The sequence below is a fragment of the Podarcis erhardii genome (genome assembly GCF_964252035.2).
Source record: "Podarcis erhardii genome assembly, chromosome: 6".
NCBI classification, from domain to species: Eukaryota; Metazoa; Chordata; class Lepidosauria; order Squamata; family Lacertidae; genus Podarcis; species Podarcis erhardii.
Genome location: NC_138510.1, coordinates 62,011,568 through 62,038,950, shown reverse-complemented (window position 1 = coordinate 62,038,950; position 27,383 = coordinate 62,011,568). Strand labels below are relative to the sequence as shown.

The 27,383-nt window shown below is 42.0% G+C and overlaps 1 protein-coding gene and 1 long non-coding RNA gene across 14 annotated transcripts in view; one reads left to right on the top strand and one right to left on the bottom strand.

Moving 5' to 3' along the window:
* Window positions 1–26,638, top strand: part of DOCK7 (dedicator of cytokinesis 7) — a 110,941-nt gene extending 84,303 nt beyond the window's left edge. For 3 of the 13 annotated variants that reach the window (XM_081867106.1, XM_081867094.1, XM_081867095.1), the window contains 19 exons: window positions 249–384; window positions 1,659–1,755; window positions 2,458–2,475; window positions 5,521–5,617; window positions 5,833–5,967; window positions 6,255–6,407; window positions 7,096–7,254; window positions 8,011–8,111; window positions 8,202–8,394; window positions 8,971–9,114; window positions 10,277–10,408; window positions 12,173–12,187; window positions 20,204–20,338; window positions 22,140–22,229; window positions 22,791–23,027; window positions 23,578–23,721; window positions 24,612–24,718; window positions 25,636–25,803; window positions 26,140–26,638. In XM_081867106.1, the coding sequence (XP_081723232.1) occupies window positions 249–384; window positions 1,659–1,755; window positions 2,458–2,475; window positions 5,521–5,617; window positions 5,833–5,967; window positions 6,255–6,407; window positions 7,096–7,254; window positions 8,011–8,111; window positions 8,202–8,394; window positions 8,971–9,114; window positions 10,277–10,408; window positions 12,173–12,187; window positions 20,204–20,338; window positions 22,140–22,229; window positions 22,791–23,027; window positions 23,578–23,721; window positions 24,612–24,718; window positions 25,636–25,803; window positions 26,140–26,182 (2,304 nt within the window). In that variant the 3' untranslated portion in view covers window positions 26,183–26,638. Of the gene's footprint in view, window positions 1–248; window positions 385–1,658; window positions 1,756–2,457; window positions 2,476–5,520; window positions 5,618–5,832; window positions 5,968–6,254; window positions 6,408–7,095; window positions 7,255–8,010; window positions 8,112–8,201; window positions 8,395–8,970; window positions 9,115–10,276; window positions 10,409–12,172; window positions 12,188–13,258; window positions 14,790–20,203; window positions 20,339–22,139; window positions 22,230–22,790; window positions 23,028–23,577; window positions 23,722–24,611; window positions 24,719–25,635; window positions 25,804–26,139 lie in introns of those variants that run through there. The other 10 variants (XM_081867103.1, XM_081867096.1, XM_081867104.1 and 7 more) reach the window with 8 other exon arrangements.
* LOC309344679 lies at window positions 15,653–18,633 on the bottom strand. The gene is made up of 2 exons (XR_014157844.1): window positions 18,042–18,633; window positions 15,653–17,893 (listed from the first exon to the last, which is right to left on the bottom strand). It is a non-coding gene; the product is annotated as an uncharacterized lncRNA (long non-coding RNA).
* Window positions 26,639–27,383: the final 745 nt, after the last annotated feature.

Genomic DNA, 27,383 nt, shown 5'->3' with positions numbered 1-27,383 from the left:
AACTGAAAAAGAAGCCCTGAATGCTAGAAATACAGTATATACCACTTTGTAGCAAGTTTAACTGTCTTAGCTTCCCCCAAAAGAAAGATTAGAAGTAGAATTTGTGGATACTGCAAATTCTGTGTTAGATATAGGAAGCTGCCTAAATAATTTGCTTTATTTCTGTATTAAATTATAATGGGCTTTCTTTGTTTTTAAAAAGGGCTGACTTGTTTTATGTTCTATTCTCTTTCTTGTGAACTGTTCAGGGTAAGAAAGTGTTTGAAAGAATGAACAGCCTGACATTTAAGAAATCAAAAGACATGAGAGCCAAACTTGAAGAAGCTATACTTGGCAGCATCGGGGCGAGGCAAGAAATGGTACGGCGAAGCAGGGGACAGCTGGGTAAGTTGACGCTTTCCCCTGACAGAAGGGGCTGAAATGGGAGGCCCCCTTCATGCACTGTGCTAAGGCGGCTCTGTGTGATGGACAGGGAGAGCGGCCGCAGTCCTCCTGCAAGCATTGACCTCTGGAGTGACAAGGCAGGCCAAGCAAAGCAAATCTGCCTTGTGCAGGCTCAGGCTGAATGCCAGAAAGAGGCAGAGCTTGGATGTTGCTTCAGCAGCAGTCGGCCTCCAACTGAGTCCTGTATAGGAGCAGTGATTCAGTCCGCTTTTCATGAAAGCTGCCCCATGCCAGCAGTCCTTTACTCTGACAGGGCAGGGGAAATATTGGTTGTACTGGGCCCTCTGCAGTGGAGCCCTCTGGAGTCAGCGATGCGACATTCCTTGATACTGAGCTAGTCTTTAATTTATGAATAGTAAACTATCCTGATAGTGTTAATCAGATATTATAGAACAAAGGTGGGGAACCTCATGCTCGAGGGCCAAATATAGCTCTTCAAACCTGTACATTTGGCCCTCAAGGCTCCCTCCAGGTGATGCCCCATTCAGGACCCTGGCTCTCACCGTACTCCGCACTTCTTTGCATGTCCTTGCATTTTGATGGTTCCTTTTACTACAGTGGTACCTCGGGTTAAGTACTTAATTCGTTCCAGAGGTCCGTTCTTAACCTGAAACCTGAAGCACCACTTTAGCTAATAGGGCCGCCACACTGCCGGAGCACGATTTCTGTTCTCATCCTAAAGCAAAGTTCTTAACCTGAGGTAATATTTCTGGGTTAGCGGAGTCTGTAACCTGAAGCGTATGTAACCTAAGGTACCACTGTATTTGGATGGAATTGTATATGTGTAAAACCAGTGTCTCTCCTCCACATTTTGTGTGCGTGTGACTGAAATGTAGCCTAATGTACAAAGGGAAATGTTACATCTGTTGTCCAGCTCCCTTTTTTCTCAGGCCCCTGGTCCACCCCTGGTGTGTGGCCCCTGGAAGGGTGTTTATGAAGGAATGTGGCCCTCCAGTTGAAAAAGGTTTCCTTCTCCAGTTTTGGTAGATAGTGTTGATTTACTCACACGTTTGCTTGGAAGCCGGTTCATTTTGTATTGAAAGGATTAGTCAACACTGATGATAATTAATTTTAAAGTGCAATAATCATTTAATGTGAGGTTAACCATTCATTGTGTGCGAAGGGTGTAGTCATGATACCTCATTTAATTCGTCAAACGCAGCAGTCAAAGATAAAAAAGTTAAAAGCAATTTTTTAAAACCTTTGCTTGACAGAAAGAAGTCCTTCCGGGAGTGCCTTTGGAAGTCAAGAGAACCTGAGATGGAGAAAGGATATGACTCACTGGCGACAGAACACGGAAAAACTTGACAAGTAATGCTACCTTACCCAAAATAATAATATAATAATAATTTATTATTTATACCCCGCCCATCTGGCTGGGTTTCCCCAGCCACTCTGGGCGGCTTCCAACAGAACACTAAAATACAATAACCTATTAAACATTAAAAGCTTCCCTAAACAGGGCTGCCTTCAGATGTCTTCTAAAAGTTTGGTAGTTATTTTTCTCTTTGACATCTGGTGGGAGGGCGTTCTACAGGGCTGGCGCCACTACCAAGAAGGCCCTCTGCCTGGTACCCAAACATTTTAACGTTGAAATGGCCAGTTGGCCAAGATAGGGACTGCCTTGCTCCTCACAGTATGAGCAGGTTTGGACCTGAACTGAGATAGGACTAACCTCATAAGAATAGTGCTATCACACACGTGTGTTGTTTATTTAAAAGAAAAGGAGGTTGCAATCCTACACCCACTTCCCTGGTAGTAAGTGTCATTCAACTCAATGGGACTTGCTCCTGACTAGACTTGTATAGGATTGTGCTGTAAGGGAAGATGACCAATGCACTGATAAGACGGCTATAGGATGCTTCAAGTTGCAGCCAAGAGTAACTAGGTGTAATTGCATGTGTGCCATTGGTCACTTACTCCATTAGAGCATTCTGGAGTTCTCCAAGCTGACTCCTCTCCTACCCTAATCCATCACTTTGATTATTTTTCCCACATGTGCTGTGTTTTTAGAAGCCACAAACCAGCCAGGTACTGTAGCTCTGGTGTACTGCTGTGTTTAATTTTTTCCCCTGTTGTGCTTTTGTACTTTTGCTATTGCAATTCTGGCTTTTGGCGCTTGGCAGCAGCTTTGTATGCCTGCCTGTGACTTCAGTGGTTCCTTTTGTTGTACGAGTGCCTGCTGGGGTTTGAAATGGTTGGGGTGGGGTGTTGGTTAGGTGTAGGACTTACGGTTGCAGCTTTGCTTGGCATGCTTTTTGTCTTCTAATAAGGCTCTGAGTGCAGGTTTTGTTTGACTGAGGTGCTTTGCAGAAGGTCTGTGGGTTTGTTTGTTTTTTGCAACATGACCTGGCTGTGAAGTGTGAGGGGGTGTGTGTGTATGCTGCTACAGGATGTCCCTTTCCCCCTGCATAGCGCTGGGCACGTCTGAACTTTGGTGTGAAAATTGCAGTTCCCTGACAGTCCAATTAACATTACATCTTTTTGATGTAGTCTTAATTTGATCCCGGTAAAAGTTCTGGAGGTGTTTGGTTAAAGGGTCCACCAGCCGAAATGCAAAAAGGTCACATGGTGTATAAACTGGAGGCAGGAATAAACTAGAGATCTGTAGATCTCCTTTTAAGAATTCTAGAGCACTCTCCTTTTCAAAGCCTTTGCAGCACCTGCAAGACCAGGGCATTCACTGCCTTCTGTACAATTCAGTTTTGCCTAGCACAATGTGAGTGTATGGACAGTGCTCTTAAAACAGATTTAGCCCTGGAGATGTTCATCCTTGTGCAAGATCTCAGTCCAGCCTGCTGATGCATCATCGAGTTTTGGGCTCCTGGACAGCTTTCTCCTTTTCTGCCGAAGGCTCTGTCTGGCTCAGAAATAAATGTGGCAAAATGTGGGAAAGGCGTGACTCAGTGGTAGTGCATATGCTTTGCATGTAGTAAGGTCCCAGGTACAAGCCCTGCCATCTCCAGGCTCTACAGAAGCTTTCTCTTCATGTAAGGACTGCAATAGAAGTTGCCCTTGCGCGCGCACACACGCACACACCCCTAGAGGGAAGGAGGAGCTTGATGATCCTACTAGGATTTTTAGCAGGCAGCTAGTATTGACCAATTGAAGAATTATTATTATTATTATTATTATTATTATTATTATTATTATTATTATTATTATTTTATTATTATTATCATTCCCTGCCCATTTGGCTGGGTTGCCCCAGCCACTCTGGCCAGCTTCCAACACATACTTCAATGGAAGTCAAGTGGAATAATTAGGACTAAATTCCACTTTTCCAACAATGTGCCCCTGCCCACCGTGCCAGTAAAAATGATGTTGGTTGGTCTGTTGCTAGCAGTGCATATTGTCTGCTCCAGATTGGTGCATACAGTAGCATGTTCTGCTACCATTTATGACAGATCATTGCTGGCTTTTGAGAAGCATGTATAGTGGGAAGCAGGACATCAGCAGGACGTTTCATACATCACATAGACATTTCCACTGGTACCTACTACCTAGTAATGTTCGCCAGAAATTTATTCTCTTAGCGCCACCATGTGTTCACATCATAAAGTGCCATGCTGTCTTCACTGATGTAAAGATGAATAAAAAGATACTCATTTTCTTCAGTGTAGCCCTAGTTTCCCTTACCAAACTGTGTTTCTGCAGCACACTTTGTAATTTTAATCCTTTGGCTTTCATGAGGAAACGGTGGGCACCATTAGCAGGAAAAGACCCCATAACTTTATGAAAGGGAGGATATATACAAATCGTGTTAGTTAGGATTCAAAGAACTACTTCAGGAAGAGCCATAGATCAGTGATAGTGCACATATTTTTCATGGAAGAAAATTCTCTTGGTTTTTCGAGAGAAGAGGGTTTCCTGAGACCTTGTCTCAGTTTGTCCATCCAGTGGGCTATTTTTCTTTGAAGAGCTGCCCCATTCCACATCACAAAATGCTGTTGAAAGTCTCCTCTGTTTTAATAGGCTTTTGCCTGGTAGCACAGCAGGGACCCAAGCAACCTTCTGAATAGAAGTGGTTTGATAAGATTTGGGAGACCATAATTTCCTACAAACTTAGCAAGTGCAACAATCCCACTGAAAATTTTTAACAGTGCCGTGGTTTCAGGTTTTTTTTTTTTAATATAATATTTTATTAAGTTTTACACACAAAAAAACATGAAAAAGCAAACATTACATAAAAATAAAAATAAAAAAGTACACAAATAAAAAGGAAAAAGAAAATTTTAACATATAAAAAAGAACTCACATTCCAGTTGTATTATTCAAAACCTTATTTTCCTTACTTCCACCCGCCTCCCGGTCTTGTATTCTATGTAATAATTAGTTCAGCAAGATCATTCTTATTAATTTTCGTCCTTCGTCGTGGTTTCAGTTTATCTTCAAGCTTCTCATCAGATTCCTATAAAATACAAACACACACACACACACACACACACACACACACAATCTCAGCTGTTAAGTAACATCTCCTTAAGCAAGTGATGGGGAACCTGTGGTCCTTTGTATGCCAGTGGATCCCAACTCCCATAGGATCCAGCCACTATGGCCAACAGTTCGGGATGATGGGAGTTGTAGTCCAACAACATTGGGAGTGCCATGGGTCCCCCACTGCTGTTTTTCTCTCACTGTACTCCCAAGCCTATCACTAACATGCTAATGTGATTTCCTTTTTCTCTTTATCTTTTATTACTCTGCTCTTCATTTTGTTGCAAGCATTATTAGCTTTATTTCATCTTAAAGTTCTTATATCATGTAAGCCATTGGTCCATCCAGCCCAGTAATATCTGCTTTGATTGGCTGTGGATCTCTAGGATCACAGGCAGAGGCCCTTGACCATTGGCCATACTACCTGGGCCCTGATAGGAGCTGGTCTGATAACATCTGGAGGGCCAGAGGTTCCCCATCCCTGCTTTTGTATTGAGCCTGTTTTTGGTGGTTCCCGCTGCTAAAGTGTTCTGCTAGAGCATGGTGATTATCTGATAAGCAATCTTATTTCTCCAGCTACAACAAAAAGTTTCTTTTCCTCGTTTCTCCAAAGAAAATTTATTTTTAATGCTTTTTTAGATCACGGGCTGAGATAGAACACGAGGCTCTTATCGATGGCAACTTGGCAACGGAAGCAAATCTGATCATTTTGGATACTTTGGAGATAGTAGTCCAGGTAAAGATGATAAAGGCCATTTTACAACCTTCCTGGTGCTCTGAATGCCTGAAGAACGGATAGTAGGCAAGACTAGCAATACCCCCTGTAGAAAGTGTATTCTGAAGTGGCCATTCTCTCTCCATTGCACATGTTCCCTTTGCTGTGACCTCTGTCTGCAACAGCCCTAAAGTTAACTTCCCCGCCTCTCTTTTTTCCATTGTCTTTGGTTACAGACGGTCTCCGTGACCGAGTCCAAGGAAAGCATTCTTGGCGGAGTGCTGAAGGTTCTTTTACACAGCATGGCTTGCAACCAGAGCGCTCTTTACCTGCAGCATTGCTTTGCTACACAGAGGGCCTTGGTGTCAAAGGTGAGTGTCCTGAGGATGGGAGGGCAGCATGGAGTTAGAATTTCACTTCAGTATTCAACTTGTTTTCTGATTTGGAAAGTGTTGGACCTCCACAGTGGTGGCCGGCAAACTGCGGCTGATGATGGCCTCCTTTACTGGGAGCAGGCGTGCAACTAGGTCATGTTGAGCCCACAATGATTGTGGTGCGATTTACCTGCAGCATTGCTTTGCTACACAGAGGGCCTTGTGTTGGTGTTTGGGGTGCAGCCACGACTGCTGAATGCTTGTCTCTCGCGCTGTCCTTCTAGTTCCCAGAACTGCTCTTTGAAGAGGAGACGGAGCAGTGTGCAGACTTATGCCTCCGACTCCTGCGCCACTGTAGCAGTAGCATCGGCACCATACGCTCGCATGCCAGCGCCTCCCTGTACCTCCTCATGAGGCAGAACTTTGAGATTGGGAATGTAAGTATAGCACTGGGGTGGGAAAGCCCTTTTGCAGCCAAAGGGCCACATTTTCTTCTGGGCAGTGTTTTGAGGGCCGTATGCCAGTAGTGGGCGGGGCAAGAGGGAAAAGTGGGTGGAGCAACAAATCTAAATTTTAGATTTGTACAGTAGGCTAGCTTTTGCACACACTTGCTCATCCCTTTCTGTCCTCCATCCAGACACAAGGACACATTCCATCCAAGCCTAAATACAATGAGGGTGATGCAGGGCCAGTGGGGGGGGGGGGAGTATAGAGGACCAAATAGAGAGGGCTGGAGGGCCACACTGAGGCCTCAGGCCTGAAGATACCCACCCCTGGTATAGTGTTTCTGCAAGCATGAGGTGCAATGCCTATCCAAACTGGTGCAAGAGAGGACAAGTGAGGAGCACTGATTTTTTGAGGGTCATATATTTTAAATGGGAATAGTCACACACGGACCAAAAGGCTTGTGTCATCTTTAAAGGAGAACACTTTAATCTGGAGTTAAACAACTCAGCTATAAATTAATCATATGGATGGATGGAGTTCTGACCAGACCCCTTCAGGAGAATCAAACATGTTTGCTGTACTTTTTGGTTTGGGACTGCGATGCCTATTAAGCTGGTGTTGTCACCTGACGTTATTGGCGCAGTAACAATTTTTTGTTTGTTTGTTTGTTTGTTTCAGAACTTTGCCAGAGTGAAAATGCAGGTGACCATGTCACTCTCATCTTTAGTAGGAACATCTCAGAATTTTAATGAGGAGTTTCTGAGACGTTCTCTGAAAACCATTTTGACCTATGCTGAAGAGGACCTGGAACTAAGGGAAACAACGTTCCCTGATCAGGTTAGGAGGAATAGTACTTGACATAGATAAGTATGGGTTATTTTATTTCCTTAAGACCCACAATTTTCAGCTTACTTGCTTTTAGACTCAATAGGATGTTGATCCATATTGGAATTTCTGATGATGCAAAACCTGAATGTGAACATGGAGTGATAAATGAAAATGTAATCAGATTTGTGGGGGGCTTCAGGTCCCATAATCCTTGACCAATGGATGTGCTGACTGGGGCTGATGGGAGTTGAAGTCCAGCAACATCTGTGGGGCATCAGATTGCATATCCCTAGTGTGGTTTTTTTTGTGTGGTGAGGGTTTCTTTTGTATTTGTGTTGTGCTCTGCATCACTCTGAAATCCAATCTGATGGAAGTTGCTCTAAAAATGTCTCACATAAAATAAAATAACAATAGATAATTGTGTTAAGGTTCTAAACCAGACAGATTAATTGGTGAAATGAACAACAACAAAAAATGAAGTCTGACTTGACATTTCTAAGAAACTGCTCATCCACTCAAATAATTCAGTCCAACTTTGCTGGATGAATGAATGAACATAGAATTAACAAATATTGACTGGCGATGAATGCAAAATTAGAAATACTGGAGGGGAACATGATGTCTCCCTGGCAGGATTTGTTTTTTAAAAATAAACAATGGCAAGCGATTTTCGCAATTGAATTCCTGTCAGACAAATTCGAAGTAACCAACAAATCCTTGTTTTGCACAGAATATTTGTTTCAGATACTTTCCCTCCCATTTCAGGTCCAAGATCTTGTGTTCAACCTCCATATGATCCTGTCTGATACAGTTAAGATGAAGGAGCACCAAGAAGACCCAGAGATGCTGGTGGACTTGATGTACAGGTACAGTTTTACTGGATATTCTGCTGTCTTAAGAAAATTTGAGTAAGTAAACGTACACTGATGTGACTCTCCTTGGTTTTTGAAAACTAGAATTGCCAAGGGATACCAGAATTCCCCAGACCTACGACTCACCTGGCTACAGAACATGGCTGGGAAACACTCAGAGAGAAGCAATCACGCAGAATCTGCACAATGTTTGGTCCACTCTGCAGGACTCGTTGCTGAATACTTGAGCATGCTTGAGGATCGGAAATATCTCCCCGTAGGATGCGTTACATTTCAGGTAATGCTCTTTGTTTACAAAACTGCACAGCTGGGCTTCTAGCCTTTCCACAAAGCAATGATGTAAGCCCCCCAGAAAACATAGTGTTGTTTATATTAAAAGAACTTTTTCCAAAAATTCATGTGATAGAATTGCATTGCTCCACTTTGGCTGCTGGTACAATACATTGGTGGCACATTAGCTAAAAGCTCTTTCTGTTATTAATTTCGGCCATGCACAAAGGAATTTGCCATACTTATTTACTTGCCCAATAATTCCTAAAGTAGTTTGGTTTCATGTTTCTTCTCAAAGAGGATAGGTCTTTGGTACAGTGGCTTTCCCCCCGAAAAAGAACACCTTGTGGGTAAACCTATATTTCAAATAAACAATCAGCAGAGCAAAAACAAAAAACTAAAGTTTAATTACATGTTACTATGTTCCATTAGAGTAGGACTTCAGCAGAATGGAAGCTACTTTGGTTTCAGACTTTGCAGCAGAGCATTGCCTGAACCTGGTGATGAATGAATTTTAAATAGTTGTTTTTTCAGTTTCTCTGGAACTGTAACTGCTGAAAGTAAACGTTATATATTTCCTCAGAACATCTCCTCGAACGTCCTGGAAGAATCTGCAGTTTCTGATGATGTCGTATCGCCAGATGAAGAAGGAATATGCTCTGGAAAGTATTTTACTGAAGCAGGTCTGGTTGGATTGCTGGAGCAAGCTGCAGCCTCTTTCTCCATGGTAGAAGAGTTTAATACATGTATTTAGTACAGTATTCCCTTATGGTTGCATAGTATATACGATCAGTGCCCTGCATTGGGGTGGGGAACCACAGGCCTGAGGGCCAAATGCAGGCCTCTGGATTATCCCCAGGCCACGCCCTTTCTCATGTCATGGCCCCTCCCCCTGGACCCCACCTCTCACCCGCTCTGCTCAGCATCCTTCTCAAGTGTTCTTGAGCTTCGATAAAGCCTCTTGTTTGTTTGAATGGAGAGAGAGGGAGGGATGTGGACATAGAAACCTCTGGTTTGAATACAGCCTAGCATACACAGGTGAGAATCACATCAGTTGTTTCGCCCACTTTTGCCTCTGGCCACACTCACAGCTGGAATGGGGAATTTCCAGGTGTTAATGCAGGCCAGAAAATAGTTCCCCACCCCTGTTCTGCATGTAAATAAACACGGAGCAACTCAAATGCACAATGCAAAGTATAGAAGCTTCAGTATTTGCATTTCAGCTGCTTAGCTGCACTGAACTCAGTCGTTTAAGTGGCAGCAGCACTGACTCAAGTTGCTTGTGAACCAGCCCACATACTTTGTGCCGTTGGGATCATGGCTAAGCTGGTTCTCCAACATGCTGTGCTAAATCAGGATCCAACTGGAATGTGCATTCAGAAGTTGCTATGAAACCTTGTTCAGCACTGCAGTTCCTCAAATTTCTGTGTCATCAAGGTTGGCCTTGACCGTGTAGTGTTAGGAAGCTTCTGTCTGTGGATTGGAACACAGTTTTATATAATCTTTAAAAAGGCTCTCATTCCATGGGCTGAAGCAAACATGCTGGCATCCCACACAGCTGCTACATAGGCTGTTAGCTGCTTCCTTCATACATGGACCAGCACACGAGCTGTGAGTCTTTTATCAGTGTTCATCAAGTTTAAATTGGCCTTTGATGCATGGAGTCTTGCAAACTTTTGGGAAAATGTACATTTGCACAGGTCTAACACACGACTGATACTTATACCATGCATTACTTGTTCCATCTCAGTAACCAAATAATCCAAAGCAAGTGTTTTAGTTTCATTATCGTAATATAAGCATTTTAATAACATGCTGTATTCAGGCTGCTGCATGTCTGGTTTTTTGATGGATCGATAGAACCGCCTGACATTGACACTGTTTTGTAGGCTGGCATGTACGAAGCAGTCAACGAGGTTTACAAAATCCTCATTCCAATTCATGAAGCTAACAGAGATGCCAAGAAGCTTGCCACAATTCACGGTAAACTCCAGGAAGCATTCACCAAAATAGTTCATCAGGTAATGACTTGGGCTCTTGCTTGCAACGCGGAGATCCTTAAAAGTATTTGTGTCATTTCCCCTTCAAGTTACATTGAAACCTCAATGGCAGTTATTTTCCAGGTAATCAAAGCATTCAAAATATGGAGACCTTGTGGACAATATTGCAAAGTGTAAAAAATCAGCAAAACTAGGCAAACAGATCAGTCAGATCAGTCCTAATTTTTCCAGAGCCTTTCACCTAAGTCAGTTTACTATAATGTAGTGTACTGCAAATTCATTCCTTGCTTGTGTTTTCCAGGCTAGAGACTGACTTCACAACATGTGAAAGTGTAGTTAAGGTGTTTTCATACTGCAATCCTGTTTACTCCCATTAGTTACTTAGCTGTAAGTACGCAGGTATAATATTGCAGCCCAAAGCTATACATTAGCTCGACAGCCCGGGGATTTAATTTTACTCTTTTGCATTTTGAGCTACCTTTTTGGCAGGTATCTCTTTTTTGGTGCTGCAACATCTCTCTGCTTGTGCAAACCGTGACCTGCATTGTAGAGGCTGCGTAGTAATGAATGACTCTACTTTTGGGTGTGGAGAAGTGGGCTGGAAGTGTCACTGACAGATGGCTCCATGGGCCAAGAGAAGAGCCCAGTGGAGGCATTAAAGCTCCCATGTTCATCAGCAAGGGAAGAAGAAGTGAGGCTGCTGCAAGCAGCCCTCTCCCATCTCACACACTCCAGTCTGTGCCCTGCCATGTTGTCGGCATCTACAGCACAAATGTTGGGGTGGGATGGAGTTCTCGCATGTATAGTTATAGAGACGAAGGACCCCTCTCTGCAGACATTCATGCAGCACACGTGGATACCAAGAGAAGAGCATGTGACTCAATGCGGTCCTGCTTCTTCCATGTTGATGAATGCAACAGCTAAATTTTCTATGGTATGTGGGGGCCAAAACAAGGGCAAGTTGGCACCACAGCAGCTGGGATCAGATTAGACTCTAAGCAAAACTTAAGGCACATTCCCAGGCAGTTCAGGCTAACACCAGCTGAATTTAACCATGGTTAATTAACATGAAAGCTAATGTTAAGCATGCCCCCTTAAGCATTTGAAACCAGGATTTGAAGCTGAACAGTGGGTGCCTGGGCACAAAATTGCAGCCAGCTGTTGGCCATATACTGATAAATGAGGGCATTTGCATCTGTGCAGGGCCTCCAGAGGCTCTGCTAGATTGAGGCTATTATTTTCCATTTTGGTTACATTTTTACTTCCTGAATTTAGCAGGGAGATACTGTTTGGACAACTGGTTGTGCCATATGATTATTTTTAACTGCAGCTCAAGCACAAATGAAGAATGGTTTGCATTTTGCTTTATGGATATAAACAACAATGACACAAAATGAGCATTGCCATTCATTACTTGGGAACTGCAATTGTGTTCCACAGCATGCCGTTCAGTGCAAAAACTGAATTCCTCCAGCAGGACTAACCTGGGTTTCAGTGGCTGAACTTCAGGCTGGAATGGTGAATGCAGTGTAATAATTTCCAATTGCCAGAGGATTTGCATTTACGTTCGATTTCCCCAAAATGGAGCTTCTTCATACTTAATATTTATTCTGGCATATGAAACGAAAGGCTAACTTAAATGTGTGGCAGCTAAGCCATTTCAAGTGGATAGCACCTTATTATTGATGGTTGTGTTTTGGCCTTTGAAAAGGAGCTGGTCTTGTTCCTGTGACATACCTTTTTGTTTTTTGTTTTTTTTTTTTTGTTTTACTTTTTATTACACAGAGTACTGGCTGGGAGGTAGGTAATGTTTTAGTTAGTAAAGAACACTAATAGATTGGTCTGATGATGACTCCTGCCCATGCTTTGCCCACATGTGCTAGCTGTGGGTATTTCTGTTGCTGTCTGCTATTGACCTGAATTAATTAACCAAAGAAATATCAGTAAAACTGTTGTGGTCATTTTAGACAATTTAGGTAGTGCATGAATGCATTTGTATTATGACACTAATGAGGTTCTTTGGTGAATGAGCCACTTTTTACCATCACTAGTTTGTTATTTTTATATTCCATTTCTCATCAATATTGACAAAGAATACCATTTCTTCCTACCATATTTTCACCCCCCAACACAGGGGTCGATTTAAGTTCTAATGCTCAAAGACCTTGAATGCAAAAAACTGTTTCCCATTAGAAAGACGTTCACTCGTATCCTAATGTATAACTGTAGTATTAATACTCTTCTGCTACATTAAGCTCTGAGCAAGAGTGAAATGAACTTGAGTTTAGTCCTAGCTCTCAAATCTCTTAAGAATTAGGTCATGGGCTTCAACTGGGTGCCAAGATAGAGTCCTTTGTTTTGATTCTGAGATGTACAAAATTCAAATTCCTCTGCAGCAGTTCAGTGACCTAATACAGCTGATTCTGGACCCAAACCATGAAAATAATCTTTGAAGATCTTATGGGAGATACAATCCACCAAACTTGCCCTGGCTTGTATAAGAATGCCAGTTTCATCATCCCATGGACTGGGGGAGGGTTTACAGAGAATTATATGAAATAGGGACTCTGCCTCAGCTTTTGTTTTGCTGAAAAGATTTCCTAAGCTTCATGAAGCAAGCTTAGAGGTTGTATAGTTCCCTTGCTTCCTGGACAGTGCCCTACCTCCCGAAACCTTAGAATTCTGCCTTTGAGATTTGTGGTTAGTGCCCAGACTTTGACAAAAAGCAGAAAGACCCCTTTTTGTTATTTGATTAGCTGTTTGGAAGTTACTGATATGGTTCTAATATGGCCCATCATACTGAGCAAATTTCCAGCCCAACTGCCTTTTAGATGATCATGCCCCTTAAAGACTTGCACATTTATTTTTCAGACATCTCAAGATTCTTGGTTCTTTTTGCTGCAACGGCCTAAGATGGCTATCTGTTGGGAAATAGTTATAATGGAAAATACTGCAACAAAAATCCAAGACTATAAATAGATAAGTTTGAACGCGGACACCTTCATTTTTTGTCGCAGGACAGGCACATTCTTGAGAGTGGCATGGTTTGCAGATAACACTAAGACATGGTTTAATAAACCATGGCTTAATTTTCTCGCCTGAACCCCACCCAGCAGCTTAATTAATCATGGTTTATTAACCACAAGCAAATTATGCTAATAAGCCATGGTGTGCTTTTTGTTTAGAAACCCCGGCTTATGTTAACCATGGCATAAAGCTCTGTGTGAACTCATCCAAAATCAGATTCCCGTTGAAATAATTGGTGGTACAGGCCACTTAAGTATGTAAGCCCTTCTGATCTCAGTGGGACTCGAGTACCTCTAATTTCCTTACAATTTCCTTACAGTTGTGTCTGATATGTACCAATCAAACCTCCATCCTCATTTAAAAACAATAGAAATGTTTCCAAATACATATATTTTATATACACCAACGCAGACCAATTTTGTAAGGAATTTTAAGAATTTGGTAGCTGAAATATGTGTGTTTTGCATTCTCTTGTTGTTGTTAGTAAATATGTGAATAGTTTTTGGATTCCACCTCCCCAAAAGCTGTACAAGTTCTGATTTCTGCTTCTGATTTTCTCTGACTATGTTGCTCTATCAGATAAAGAGTCCGGCTCTCTTGTTTAGAGCTTTGGTTCAGAAGAGCAATTACAGACAAGTCAAAACATCATCAAGGCATGTAATATCAAGAGTGCTAATTCCATGACCCGCCATCTGCAACGAGAGGCTTGGGGACCCAAAATCAGTTTTGGAGCCGGTGTGCTTTTTTGTACCACTTGGGAGCTGGCCCAAGCACGTGCAGCCTTTTACAATGCCCACTTTAACCGAAAGGCAAAGTTCATGTCACACAGACTCTCCATTTAGCTCAAGCGCTTGCTTGAAGTGGCACCCATACAGTTTGGTTGCTTCTGTCAACTGCACCATGATTCATCTCCCCCCGAAGGGTTTCCCTGGCGTTGTTAAAATTGGCACAAAACCATGGCAAAAGGCAGTTTGTGGCTGTTCCATTAATGGGACGACAGCCTGTGAGCATCTTTTCTGATCAATGTGTGTGATGCTAAATCGACCCCTGAAGTATATCCTGTCATCAATTACAATTTTAACATTATACAGTAATGTTCTATTGCATGGTAAAACACACCCATGGTTTATGTTCTTGTCCACTGCTTTGCACTTGAACTTTCCTCTTGCTGGACATTTTCCTTCTGTGTGGCCTTTTAATACCCATTGCATGTTATTTACCCAGTTGCAGTTTTTAAAATACTTTTTTTTGTTTTGTTTATTTGCTGCCAAATGCTGCTTATTTGTTTTGGATTTTCCCTAATCAAAATACTTTCTGTTTTCTCCTCTATTGCCCTGGTTGCTGATCCTCCTCCCCACTTTTACTATTGTCTGTTGTGGTAAGTTCCTACTAAGTTGTTGGTGATTTTTTTTTTTTAAACTCCCATGGCATCCCCCAATAATTTCATTTTACCAATGACTTATGCCAGCTCAGGGGTTTATGAAACGCCACACAAATCAATCCCAATTAGGTTTGTACGGAAAAAACTTCCCAGCTAACTCCTAAAGTTAAATGTTCGTGGAGGAGTGGTTTTTCCTCGTGGAAAGGGGGTTGAACTTAAGTAGGCCTTTTGGCTTCTTCAACTCTGATGTTACAAATTCAAACGCCAGGTTAGCCATTTCACTGCAATGAAAAATGTGGCATTATTGACTCTGATCAGACGGCCTTGGGCATATTTGCACTTCCCTGTGGATAACAGCAGGGCCAAATTCGGCAACAATTTTTGTTGTTTTTGGCTAAGTAAATCCAGTTGGCAAAGGTTTTGGTTCATGTGCAGAAGAAGCCTCTTAAAACTTTGTACCCAACAGATATTTACCATGCATAACAACATATTATGAACCCTTCATAAGTCATGACGGCTGTTATACCTGCTCTGCCAGTTCTGCAATGACTCTACAGTGTTCACCTTCATTCTCTTTGCCTACCAAGGAGCTATTATTTTTTCTCAAAATAATAGATTTAAATGCTTTATAATAACTTCCTTTCTCATAACTGCATTTTAGCACCTCTCAGAAACAAAGACCATGGAGTTTTAATTTGTTTTGTTCGCTTGAAAGCAAGGGTTTTGATTTCTGTGAAAACCTTTGGGCAAAATTATAGAGCCTTCGTGTATTCAGAACACACTTGGAACAATAACATGATGACATATGATGTTATTGATGTCCCCATCTTTTGCCTGTTGTTTATGGAACTCCGTGCTTTGGTTCTTGTGTTGCACACATTCCAGCATGCTCTGGGTTGACATTTCCCCAAAATCTTCCTAGGCATTGATCCATCAACACCCCCCCATTCCCCTCCCCACAAATTAATGGAAGCTAAATGGAAAGAACCTTCGTTATAAACACCACCTCCTAATTTGTCTTAGGTGACCATTGTTAAAGCTTAGAATGATGCTTATTTATTTGAAACTCCAGTCATAATAGTACTTTTGATTCATTACATAAGTTTCCTTAAGTGTCTCATGATGTTGCCAAGATTATTAATGGAAGTTAGAGCAATTAGCAGACAATGCTGCCCAAGCCAAACAGCTTACCTTTCCTACTACAAAAATCAAGGAGAACCCTAAAGTTTGTGGCGTATGTGGAGGGGGAGCCTCCAGGAGAGCAAGTTGGGTTCTCTAAAAGCCTAGAGAGAGTTGCAGAGATTTAGAAGGTGCCTGCTCATGTGTGGACAAGCACTGTCAGCCATAAAATTACCTGTTGTCCTTCAGTCCTTTTTATCAAGTTCATTGTCACTTTTATGGAACATTGCATACTTTACACTTTCCTACAAGGTTCTTATGATGCACATAATTCATAAGTGAATTATGCACGTGTTGTCTATTTTGCCACATGTTGTGTGTGTTCAGAAGCAGCTGTGATTCCCACTGCATGTGCCAAGCTAAGTATGTGTGTTTTCTGCCAATGGCGGTCAGTGTATATGCCTTTCCCCCCGCAAATGGAAGCAATATCACTGTCTGAGAAACATCATGTACACAGTGGCTCTGAGTGACTTCTAATGCTTTGGATTGTCATTGAGAATAACAGTAAGTGTATTTATGTGGATGAAAGACATAAGGTAAAAGTGTTCAGAGAGAGAGAGGAGTGTTCCACAGTTGTACAATACACATATAATTATGAATATAGGCTTAAATGCAACCCAGGCGCTTAATTTAGAGATGACATCAGAGTGGCTGAAATGTATTTGAGGGTCCTTTTCAATTTTCATGGAACACTTGATACCGTCCACTGGTACAGAGGATATGCTGAGGGACGTCCACTCTGGTAGCTTACTTGAGTCAACCTTGTTTTTATATAGGCCAGTTGGGATTAACACAGACTGAAGTTGTCTGTGCTACTATTCCAAGACGGGGGAAATTAATCTGTAGTCTTCCCAACACTGACTTCCTGCCCATTCTGCAACTTCTACTTTTTCCTTAGGGTTGTGTAAGTAGTCTGTTAGCTGTTTCCACCTCCCTTGGGCAGTTCATGGGCCTGCTCCAGTTTCTGTCTTCGGTGTTGACCAATCTAGTTAACTATCAGAATCTTTGTTTATGGCCACAGCAGATTACCTGTCATTGAAGAGGAATGTCACATGAGAGGTTGGCGTTATTGCAAGAGTAGGCAGGTGTTCGCAGGACTGCTCTTCAGTAGTCCAGGCTAGGCAGTCAGAGAATGGTAAGGGGTGGTGACTCCTCATCTTCTCAGGACCTTTTCTATAAGGTCCAGTAGCATTTTACTCTGTCATCCTATTCTGCTGGATGTATGGGGCAACATCATGAAAATGGAGTATCCTGATGGCATTATTTATTTCTCTCTCTAATCAACTTGGGTCCTAAAATTCTGGTTGGTTTGTCAGTCCATGATATAGGAAGGGATGTAGAAAAGGTGTTTGAAACTGAATCCAGAAAAGACTAAGTTGATTGGTAGGCCCTATGATCTGGGAGGGTCAGAAATATCTTCTATTAATCATTTTGGCTTCCTAAAGCCAGTAAGGTGTAGTGGTTAGAGTGTCAGACTAGGACCTGGAAGACCAGGTTTGAATCCCCACTTAGCCATGAAGCTCACTGGATGACTCTGGGCCATTCTCTGCCTTTTAGCCTGGAGCTCCTTGGAGGGAAAAGTGGCATATAAATGCAATACATAGAGTCTGCAGACTTTTGCTGGACTGGTGGACCCAAAGAGTACGGTGGTACCTTGGTTCTTGAACTTAATCTGTTCCGGGAGCCTGTTTGACTCCTGAAACTATTTGAAAACCAGGGTGCAGGTTCCAGTTGGCTGCAGGAGCTTCCTGCACTCAAGCAGAAGCCACGTCAGATGTTCGGCTTCCAAAAAACGTTCGCAAACCGGAACACTTCTGGGTTTGCAGTGTTCGGAGGCCAATTTGTTTGGCAACTAAACCGTTCGGGAACCAAGCTTCCACTGTACTTGATAACTCCATTTAGAGAAGGTGCACTTTTTTCTCAGGTTACAAACTAACAACCACAAGAAATATCTGAAGAAGTGTGCATGCACACGAAAGCTCATACCTAGAACTAACTTAGTTGGTCTTTAAGGTGCTACTGGAAGGAATTTTATTTTATTTTGTTTTGACTATGGCAGACCAACACGGCTACCTATCTGTAACTGGAACCACAAGAAATGTCTTTGTGCTCTCCAAGTTCGACTGTAGTAATAATGCATGCTACCTGAGACCTGGGGATTCATCCTCACCTGGGAATGATGAAGATGAGAATTACTACCACTTGATAGGAAGGGGCTGCTGTTGCTCCCAGACCTACACCAACATTTTGATATTTCAGTAACAATTAGAGACGCAGATTATGACTTACGAGGCCCTAAAGAGTTTTATCCTTGTATGTTCTTAGAGCTTTCGTTTCTCTTTTGTGTGCCCATCCTGACCGCTAACATAGGTGGACAATTTCTTCTTGCACGGTCTCCCTGGATGACGTTTCCCCCAGGCCCAGGCCCCAGAGCATTATCCCGAATCGCTGTCCATCCTTTCTGTTCAAGCTAGAATTGGAAGCTAGTGAGGGAGGCTTTGTTTATCTATTTTAATCCTCTTCTTTTTTCCTGTTAAGCATCTTTTGAAACGTGTTACTGGCCCAGAGACACCAAGGATAGGGTGGTTCAACAGCTAGTGCATCACATTGCTCCTTTTTAATATATAATTCTGAGTGCTGCAGCATAACTGTGCCATGAGAGTAAAGGTGAACATTTGGAGTACTTTTCTCAGCTTATATTTGTGACTATGTGCATGCAGTGTGAATTCTTTCAGTTGTGACTTGGTGGAAAGAAACTGCAGATTTGGTGGCTTCCATTTCAAACTATTTGCTGCTCTCTTATCTTTCAGTTTACATTTTTGCCTTCCACATAAGTGTGCACCACCTCCCAGTTTTATTGCCACAAGTGTTGGGTGTGTTAAGCTCGGCTCAGTTTACCACTGAGCCCAAATGGAAGCAGCAGCTTGGAATCTTAATACAGGAGCATCTGTATATGCCAGAAGAATGCAGTTTAGCACTATGGTTCACCCCAGAAATTATGTGCTCAAACCAACTTGTCTGTTTTGAATCGCTGCGAAGTCACTTCCCCTACTATAGAGGGGGTGTGAATAGGTGGAGAGTTGACACACCACTCTGCAACTCAAAGACTCCCAAAACAAAAGTGGGAGAGGAACCTGGGAGGCTTTCCTAACAGAAAGGATGGATTGGCATTCGAAAATTTGTGAATTGTCAGAGTGCTCCATATAATTGCATGGAGATGCGATACCGGGTCTCCTTTCCAGTGTTTGTTCTGCAAATTGTACCATTGGAAAAACAAGAGATCCCAGTGGCACTAACATTTTACGGCAGCATGCGCAATATGTTCTCATGGACTGTAGCTACAGGAAAGTTTAGTGGTTGCCGCCTGATCCTGCTTTCATCTCTATTAGAGAACAGAATGAAACATACGGTAGTCTAGTTTCCATAGCACTAATCACACTGTGATGCTGTCACATATAGAAGAAACCACGAGAGGGCATGATGCGGTGACAATATAATGCTCTACCACTGTGCAGTCTCTCACAGCCCACACACCAAATGCGGGGGAAAGTTATTCCAACCAGTCTCCACCCCTTAAACTCATTTTATTCCCATTTTCTTAAATGATGAGCTGCAAAGAGCAAATTAGATAACACCAATTATTCCCCACATTTATTGTTTCAGCATTCTGCTCTGATGATGACATAGTCCATGCCATATTTTAGGCCACAGTCCCAGAGAATGGAAGCATGCAAGTAAACTGTGAAGTCCAGCAAGAATCCCTAATGATTCTTGAGTGATCCGAACCCACAAGGTGTTGGAAATTTGGCTTGGTCCAAACTCAGAGTGACACCAACCTAACCAGTGGTAAATCTGTGCTGCTCCACCAGTGTCAAGAAAGCAAATAGCCACGACAGTGTTCCTTTCTGTAAGGTTGCTTTCTTGACTATTGCCAGCATTGCTTTCTAAACCTATTAGGCTAGCTAAAGTGGTCCCGTTTTTATGCCGAGCTACTGATTTTTATCCCATTGCATGATTGAGGCTAGCTTTCCCATAAATCTCGTAAGTGTATGGTTTAAATTTTAGTGTGCCCCCCCTTTTTTTGCTGTAACTGGTTTACAATTCTCTTCAGTCCTCCTTGTTGGTTTGTTTGTTCCTGCATGGCATTGTGTTCTAAGGGAGTGTTCAAAGCAATGAAAAGATGTGAAGGGGCTTTTGTATTGAAATGCTATTCGTCTTTCTGCACCTAGGATGGTAAGCGGATGTTTGGTACATATTTCCGTGTTGGTTTTTATGGGACTAAATTTGGAGACCTCGATGAGCAAGAGTTCGTTTACAAGGAACCGGCCATAACAAAATTGGCTGAAATTTCTCATCGGTTAGAGGTGAGATGGTCTCGGCAAGTCTAAAATACAATTCTGTCGTTACATGGGCTTTCAGGGAGCTCCCAGTATGTTTCCAAATGCAATTCAAAGTGTTGGTGCTGACCTTTAAAGCTCTCGGCCCTGTATACCTGAAGGAGCATCTCCACCCCATTGTTCAGCCCAGACCCTGAAGTCCAGCTCCGAGGGCCTTCTGGCGGTTTCCTCATCGTGAGAATTGAGGTGACAGGGAACCAGGCAGAGGGCCTTCTTGGTAGTGGCCCTTTCCCTATGGAATGCCTTCCCATCAGGTGTCAAATAAGTACCGTATTTTTTGCACCATAACACTCACTTTTTTCCTCCTAGAAAGTAAGGGGAAATGTCGGTGCGTGTTATGGAACGAATGCCTGCGGGTGGCGGGGGGGATCTGCTGCAGTCATGAGCAGAGGATCCATGGTTCCCCTTCCTTCCCTCCTCCGTGGTTACAAAGCATGGATCCACATGGATCCTCAGGATTTTTGCATTGGGCTACTCCAAACTCACTGTCAGATCACATGTCTGTAGCCACAGCATGAACCACAAAAATCATATATCCACTATTTTGTTTAGAATATTTTTTTTTCTTGTTTTCCTCCTCTAAAAACTACGTGCGTGTTATGGTCTGGTGCATGTTATAGAGCGAAAAATACGGTAAATAATTACACAGCTTTATGAAGGCAGCCCTGTATCAGGAAGCTTTTTATGTTTGATGTCTTAATGTGTTGGAGGGCTGGCCAAAGTGGCTGGGGCAACCCAGTTGGATGGGTGGGGTATAAGTAATAAATAATTGTATTTGTAATTATAAAAAGAGTAAAGTTCAGGGATTACTTTATTCCCTCCCCCTGCAAAAAACAAACAAACACAAAACAACAACAACCTGTGTTCACCTGACCTGTGGTCCTGTCCACATAAGCTGTAGCATCCACATATGCAAGACAGCCATGAATAGGATTGTGGCTCAGTGCATGAGTGAAAAGGACCCTTCAGGCCAAGTAATTTCCAATCGTTCACAAAGAGCAATCAAAGATAGGATCCTTGTTTACTTTTAAACCTCCACAAGGTAAATGTAGGCTCAGGTTTATCTTCTACCAAGATAAGCCCAGTTCTGAGCCATGGGGTTGCATTCAGACAACCATACCTTGGCTTAATAAGCTGAGATATGAATGAGCCTCATGCACCCACAGACGGCTGCTTCACCTTTTGCTTCGTGCAAGTCAGGAAGTTTCAGTTAGCTATAGTTTCCCCTTACATTCCAACTGGGAACTGATGGTTTCGAGCTTCCAAACAAGGCAGAATACAAAGCCTTGGTTTAACATTGGCTTAGGACCCTGGCATGTTTAGGAGTCATTGACTATAGTTTCCCAGCTTGAACTGAGAGTTATATATATAGTTTATTAACTGCAGTTAATTAAGACTAAATCGTTACACTCGTGAATGAAAGAACAAAACAGCTGCAGTCGGGGAACAAAGCTCATTCATATCTTGGCGCAGTGTGTGCTTTGGTGTGTCTTTTAAATTTGTTTTGCTGCACACACTGTCCAGCATGTATGATAAAATGATGGGATTTTTCCACATTGACAAAATACTTTGAGGCAGACTCCCCCCCACACGTTATTATTTTTTCCTGTCCCCCCCCCCCCAAAAAAAATTGTTCCCCAAAGTTATGCAGGCATAACCCACACCACAGCCACAGTTTTCATGTGATTCTGCTAACATTGTATGCCAACCCTTCCTTTAAAACTTTGCTCCAGATTGTACTTTATAATATCTTGTTGATAATTTTCAGGGTTTTTACGGAGAAAGGTTTGGTGAAGATGTTGTTGAAGTAATTAAGGACTCTAACCCTGTCGACAAATGTAAATTAGATGCCAACAAGGTAAGAAGCTAAAAATAAGTATCAAGTTGGACATTCCTGTATTTGGTGTGAGAAGTGCCCTTGTTCCTGGCTTGTGCATGGCTACATACTATGGTTCCAGAAAATAAATTGAGTGGCTAAAATGATGCTGCACCAGGGCCATTTATCTCAGGATCTCCCTGACCTTATCCACACACCTCTCTCAATCTAGATACAGGTATCAGGTAGCAGTTTTTAGACAATTCTGGTTTAGAATATAATTGATGTATTGTATCACTTCATACTATATTTTCACCAGGGAGACTGAGGCAAGAGTTGTCTGCTTTCACCGACTTTTGTATCTTTGCAACTGGCTCTGAGATTTAAGTTCAGAGTGCGGAGGACAAAATGGCGGCAAGCTTGTGCTTTCCACTGGTGTGGGCCTTGTTCTGTCTCTTGGTTAATGCCCCTTGCTGCTCACTCACAAACATAAAAATTCTGCAGCAGGAGCAGCGTCACGAGTGAATGAGGGCCATGTGCGGTTGCTAGTTGGCTGGTGACTATTCTGCAGTGTATTCCTACTAGTCTGTTTTTCTGCCCCAGGCCTATATACAGATAACTTATGTGGAGCCTTACTTTGACACATACGAAATGAAGGACCGGATAACCTATTTTGACAAAAACTACAACTTGCGGCGATTCATGTACTGTACGCCCTTCACGTTGGATGGCAGAGCTCATGGTGAGCTGCATGAACAGTTCAAGAGGAAGACCATCCTCACGACATCACATGCATTCCCTTACATTAAAACCCGGATTAATGTCATTCACAAGGAGGAGGTGAGCCCTGAACAGTGATGGTAACTGTACATTTAAGAGGGAGAAATGCCAGAAATAGAGGGGGAATGATTAACATAAAAAATAACGCGCTCAGCAAAGTTTCAGCTTGCTGATTATTGATTGGCATGTTTTAGATGCATTTACAAAGCTGCTTTTACTGCAAAAGCCTGAGAGGAGGAGCTTTTATTTCAGGTGTCAGGTTTTGATACTGATGATTACTATTGCTGGAAAACTGCTCTAATTTTTTCAGTAGTACTTTGCATCTAGCAACGGGGAAAAAGAAATATCAACACACCTGTACAGCTCAGTTGGTTACAGTGTGGTGCTGATAACACAAAGGTTGCAGGTTTGATCCCTGCATGATATGGGGCAGCTGCATATTCCTGCATTGCAGGAGGTTGGACTAGATGATCCTCAGGGTCCCTTCCAACTCTACAATTCTGATTCTCCCTTTCCTTATTTATGAGTCTAAATTAAATTTTCTTGTAATCACAGTGAAAAGAGAAGTCCCTGATGTTCTTCTTAAATTTTCCTGTGTTCGTTTCCTTAGATAATTTTGACACCAATTGAAGTTGCCATTGAGGATATGCAAAAGAAAACCCAAGAGTTGGCTTTTGCAACACATCAAGATCCAGCAGATCCCAAAATGCTCCAGATGGTGCTTCAAGGTTCAGTAGGCACAACGGTAAATCAGGTAAGGATACAGAACTTGTAGGCCCTGTCAGTGTCTTGATCAGAAAGGTCCAGGAGTACAACCATTAAGACTTGCTTATTTTAAAAAACGTTGTCAAAAATGGGTTCTGAACATATATTGCATATAAACAGTAATAATAGTGTATATAAATAGCTTGTTTTGTATTGAAGAACTAAGAGGGCAGTATTATTGAAGTAGTGGCTAACAGAGTGTATGCAAATGCAAGTAATTTGAGTGTGTAGAAGCACATTCGCCGAGTTTTACTCTCTGAAGCAAGTGGTTCTGTGAGTTAACAGCAGAAGCAAGAGGTGGACACTTTTGATTGAATGGAACATGTGATGTAATAATCTCCCCTTCCCAGGACAGAATATCTCTAAAAAACGATTCACCTTTTTTTAAAAGGCAGACATTTCACTGAAAAGCAGTACATAATACATGTTTGCTCCGAAGAAAGCCCTATTGAGTTCAATGGGACTTATTCCTAGGTAAACATGTATATGTGATACCTAAAAACTAGAGGTTAGTGCCCACCAACAAGTAGGGGTAGGTGTCAGACCGAATCAGTATTTGAATCTTTGCTAAGTACAACTGTATTGTGTGGAGGGAGCCACACATACTTGGTGAGAGAGAGTGTGGTGGGTCCTAATTTGAGATCTGTATGCATCCTTAGAGCTGTTATAGGCAACATTTGAAAGCAATCCTTGTGCAGCTCTGCCTTCTCCTTGACAGTTGCATAAATGTCTATGTAGATGGGAAGAGAAGGGAGGTTGTGGAGTGTGGTCCTGGTGGGGAGACAGCCTAAAGAAATTCTGTGGAGTCTTCCATGTATGTGAAATGATTCCAGTAGCCAGCCCTGCAGAAGTATCTCACTACCTGCCTCTTCTTTAAAGGGACCACTAGAGGTTGCACAGGTTTTCTTATCAGAGATACCCAACGATCCTAAGCTCTTCCGTCACCATAATAAACTACGGCTTTGTTTCAAAGACTTCACAAAAAGGTATTGTGTTTTAATGAACATCTTTTTCCCCATTTTAATTGTCCTAAAAAAGATCATGATAGATATGTTGATCAATTGTCTTGTGGTGGGTCTGATTACTTACTTTAGTCCCTTCTCACCTTGCAGCCCTGATGTACATCGGAAGTCGAACGGAATCCGTTCCGGAAGTCCGTTCGACCTCGGAAACCAAGGTGTGGCTGCGTTGGATGTTCAGGTTCCAAAAGAATGTTTGCAAACCGGAACACTCACTTCCGGGTTTGCGACGTTCAGGAGCCAAAACGTTCGAGTTGCAAGGCGTTCAGCTTCTGAGATACTGTATATTGCTTCTTAATTCATTTCTGTGTAATTTAGAAAATTCCCTGAAACTTTATCCTACATTTCTCAAAAATGCACTACTAAGGCGTACAACAGATTTGGCATTATTAGGTGGCACTGATGTTCTTCCAGCACGTTGGCCTTGATCCATGAATGCTGACGCACTTCTGCATCCTTTCAGGAGCAGTCCCCTTTTTTCTTGTCTAAGCAAGGGGCATTCTGGACATGTACGGTGAGCATTTTCCTTCTGTTAAGCAAGGAAACATAGAAAACCTCACAGTGCTTTGTATTTACCTTTTATATACATGTTGGAGAATCATGTGTAGCCAGCTGCTTTGGTACAGAAACAGTAGCTTCATTTCTTTTTAAATGCTGTTAGACAGCTTTAGAGAAATCAGATTTCTAGGATGGAGACATCTACTCCAAGGAACAGAAAGACTGATGTTTTATTGTGTGAAAGCCAATTTTTGCATTGCAGTCACACTGCGTTGGAAGTTTCGGATGTTTCCAAATAAGTGCAATTAGTGTTGTGACCCAAGGAGTGTACGCAAAGGAAACAGATACAGTGCTATTGTCTGATTTTTTGTTTGTTTGTTTTCTAGGTGTGAAGATGCGCTGCGCAAGAACAAGAGCCTGATTGGTCCAGATCAAAAAGAGTATCAGCGGGAGCTTGAAAGAAATTACCACCGTCTCAAAGAAGCCCTTCAGCCTCTGATCAATAGAAAAATTCCCCAGTTATACAAGACGGTTCTTCCTACTGCTTGCCACAGGTAATTCTTATATATGTTAACATCTGTTAATGTTTCTTTAAAAGGTCTCCTGGATAGGAAAAGTACATGGGAAGGCAAATTGAAAATTCCTATCTGTAGTGATATAAAATCCTTGCAATTACTTTACTAACACCCCTATATGTGTGGCCCCAAGCCCTCTTTCTCACACTTAAGACGACCAGAGCCTTAGGCTTCTAGTCACCCCTAAGATAGGAGAACTAGTTAATTTTATAGCTGCACATGCAAACACTTTGTGTAGCAGAATATTACTCACCACCAGACTCTGGCGTTCAGCTTGGGAAGTAGAAGCTTATCTCATTGTTTTTTCCTCCCCAGAGATTCCTTCAGCAGAATGAGCCTTCGCAAAATGGACATCTGAGCACCTTAAAATACACTTTAAGAATTCTAAGGTACTGAACAAACGAGTGCAGTGTCATCAACACCAGGAATTTTTTATAAGTTTTATTTGGAAATAAAACTTTGGACTTTGTTCAGGACACCATGCAAATATTTTACCAATTTACATGGAAGTGTTAAGTGGCCAAATTTCCCTTCTGAATTATTATATAGACTTCAAACCTTTTTTAACCCCATGGCAACAGTATACAAACTACTGGTGACTGTAAACACAACTGTTTTTTAAGGCATTTTTTAATATTCAGAGGTACTCCAAATGCATCAACCATTATTTATAGCATTCTTTAATGTTAAATTTGTTTTTGTTTTAGTTCATATATTTATTTTATATTAGGAGCATTTGCAAATGCATTTAAACCATTTTTAATGCAGTGTTTATTTTAATGGTACCATTAAATATTTGAATGTTTACACTTTATTTCTTGGTGTGCCAGCTTTTAAAATTCATCTTTGTGTGAAAAAAGATCCTAGAGAAAGGTAAGTACAAAATGCTTTTAAAGGATGCTTTCATTTTTAAACTTTTGTGCCACGTGGCTAGAGTTACATTGGGCTTGTGCCTCAAAATGCTGGGATGACCTTGGGGATATGGGGGTCCACAAAAGCCAACCTGTTTCTAAAGCGCTAATTTCCAGGTTCAAATACTGTTTTGGGTCACTGAAAGTGAAGCAGGGACTTTTGACTTTCAAGCAGACATGAGGTGATAAGTAGTTCGTCTCTTTCATTCCTGTTGCAAGGCTAAGCTGGCTTCAGCAAAGGATGCTGTACAGGAAGGAAGGACTTGTATAAAGTAGACTGGGTGTTCACATGATGTATTCATTACATAATACTACTACCGCTTCAGTGATGCTTGTTTTTTGCAAACTGCTAGTTCAGCATCAAGGCTGCAATCCTAACCCCTTGAGAGTAAGCCCCAATTCAATTCAGTTGATTGACAAACATTTGTAAACCACTTAATATTGAGAAAAAACCTCTAAAGCAGTGACTAACTTCTCAGTAGATATGCCGAGTGCAAAATTTTATGATTCTCTTCGAAAACTATACCAGCATACTGGAAAATGTGGTAACTGCCTTTAGCCAAAAATACCTTTAGTCCACCTTGTGTTCAATTACAAATCATATTTGAAAGGGGTGAAATCTGTAAAGCCACTGCTGTTAAAAAGGGT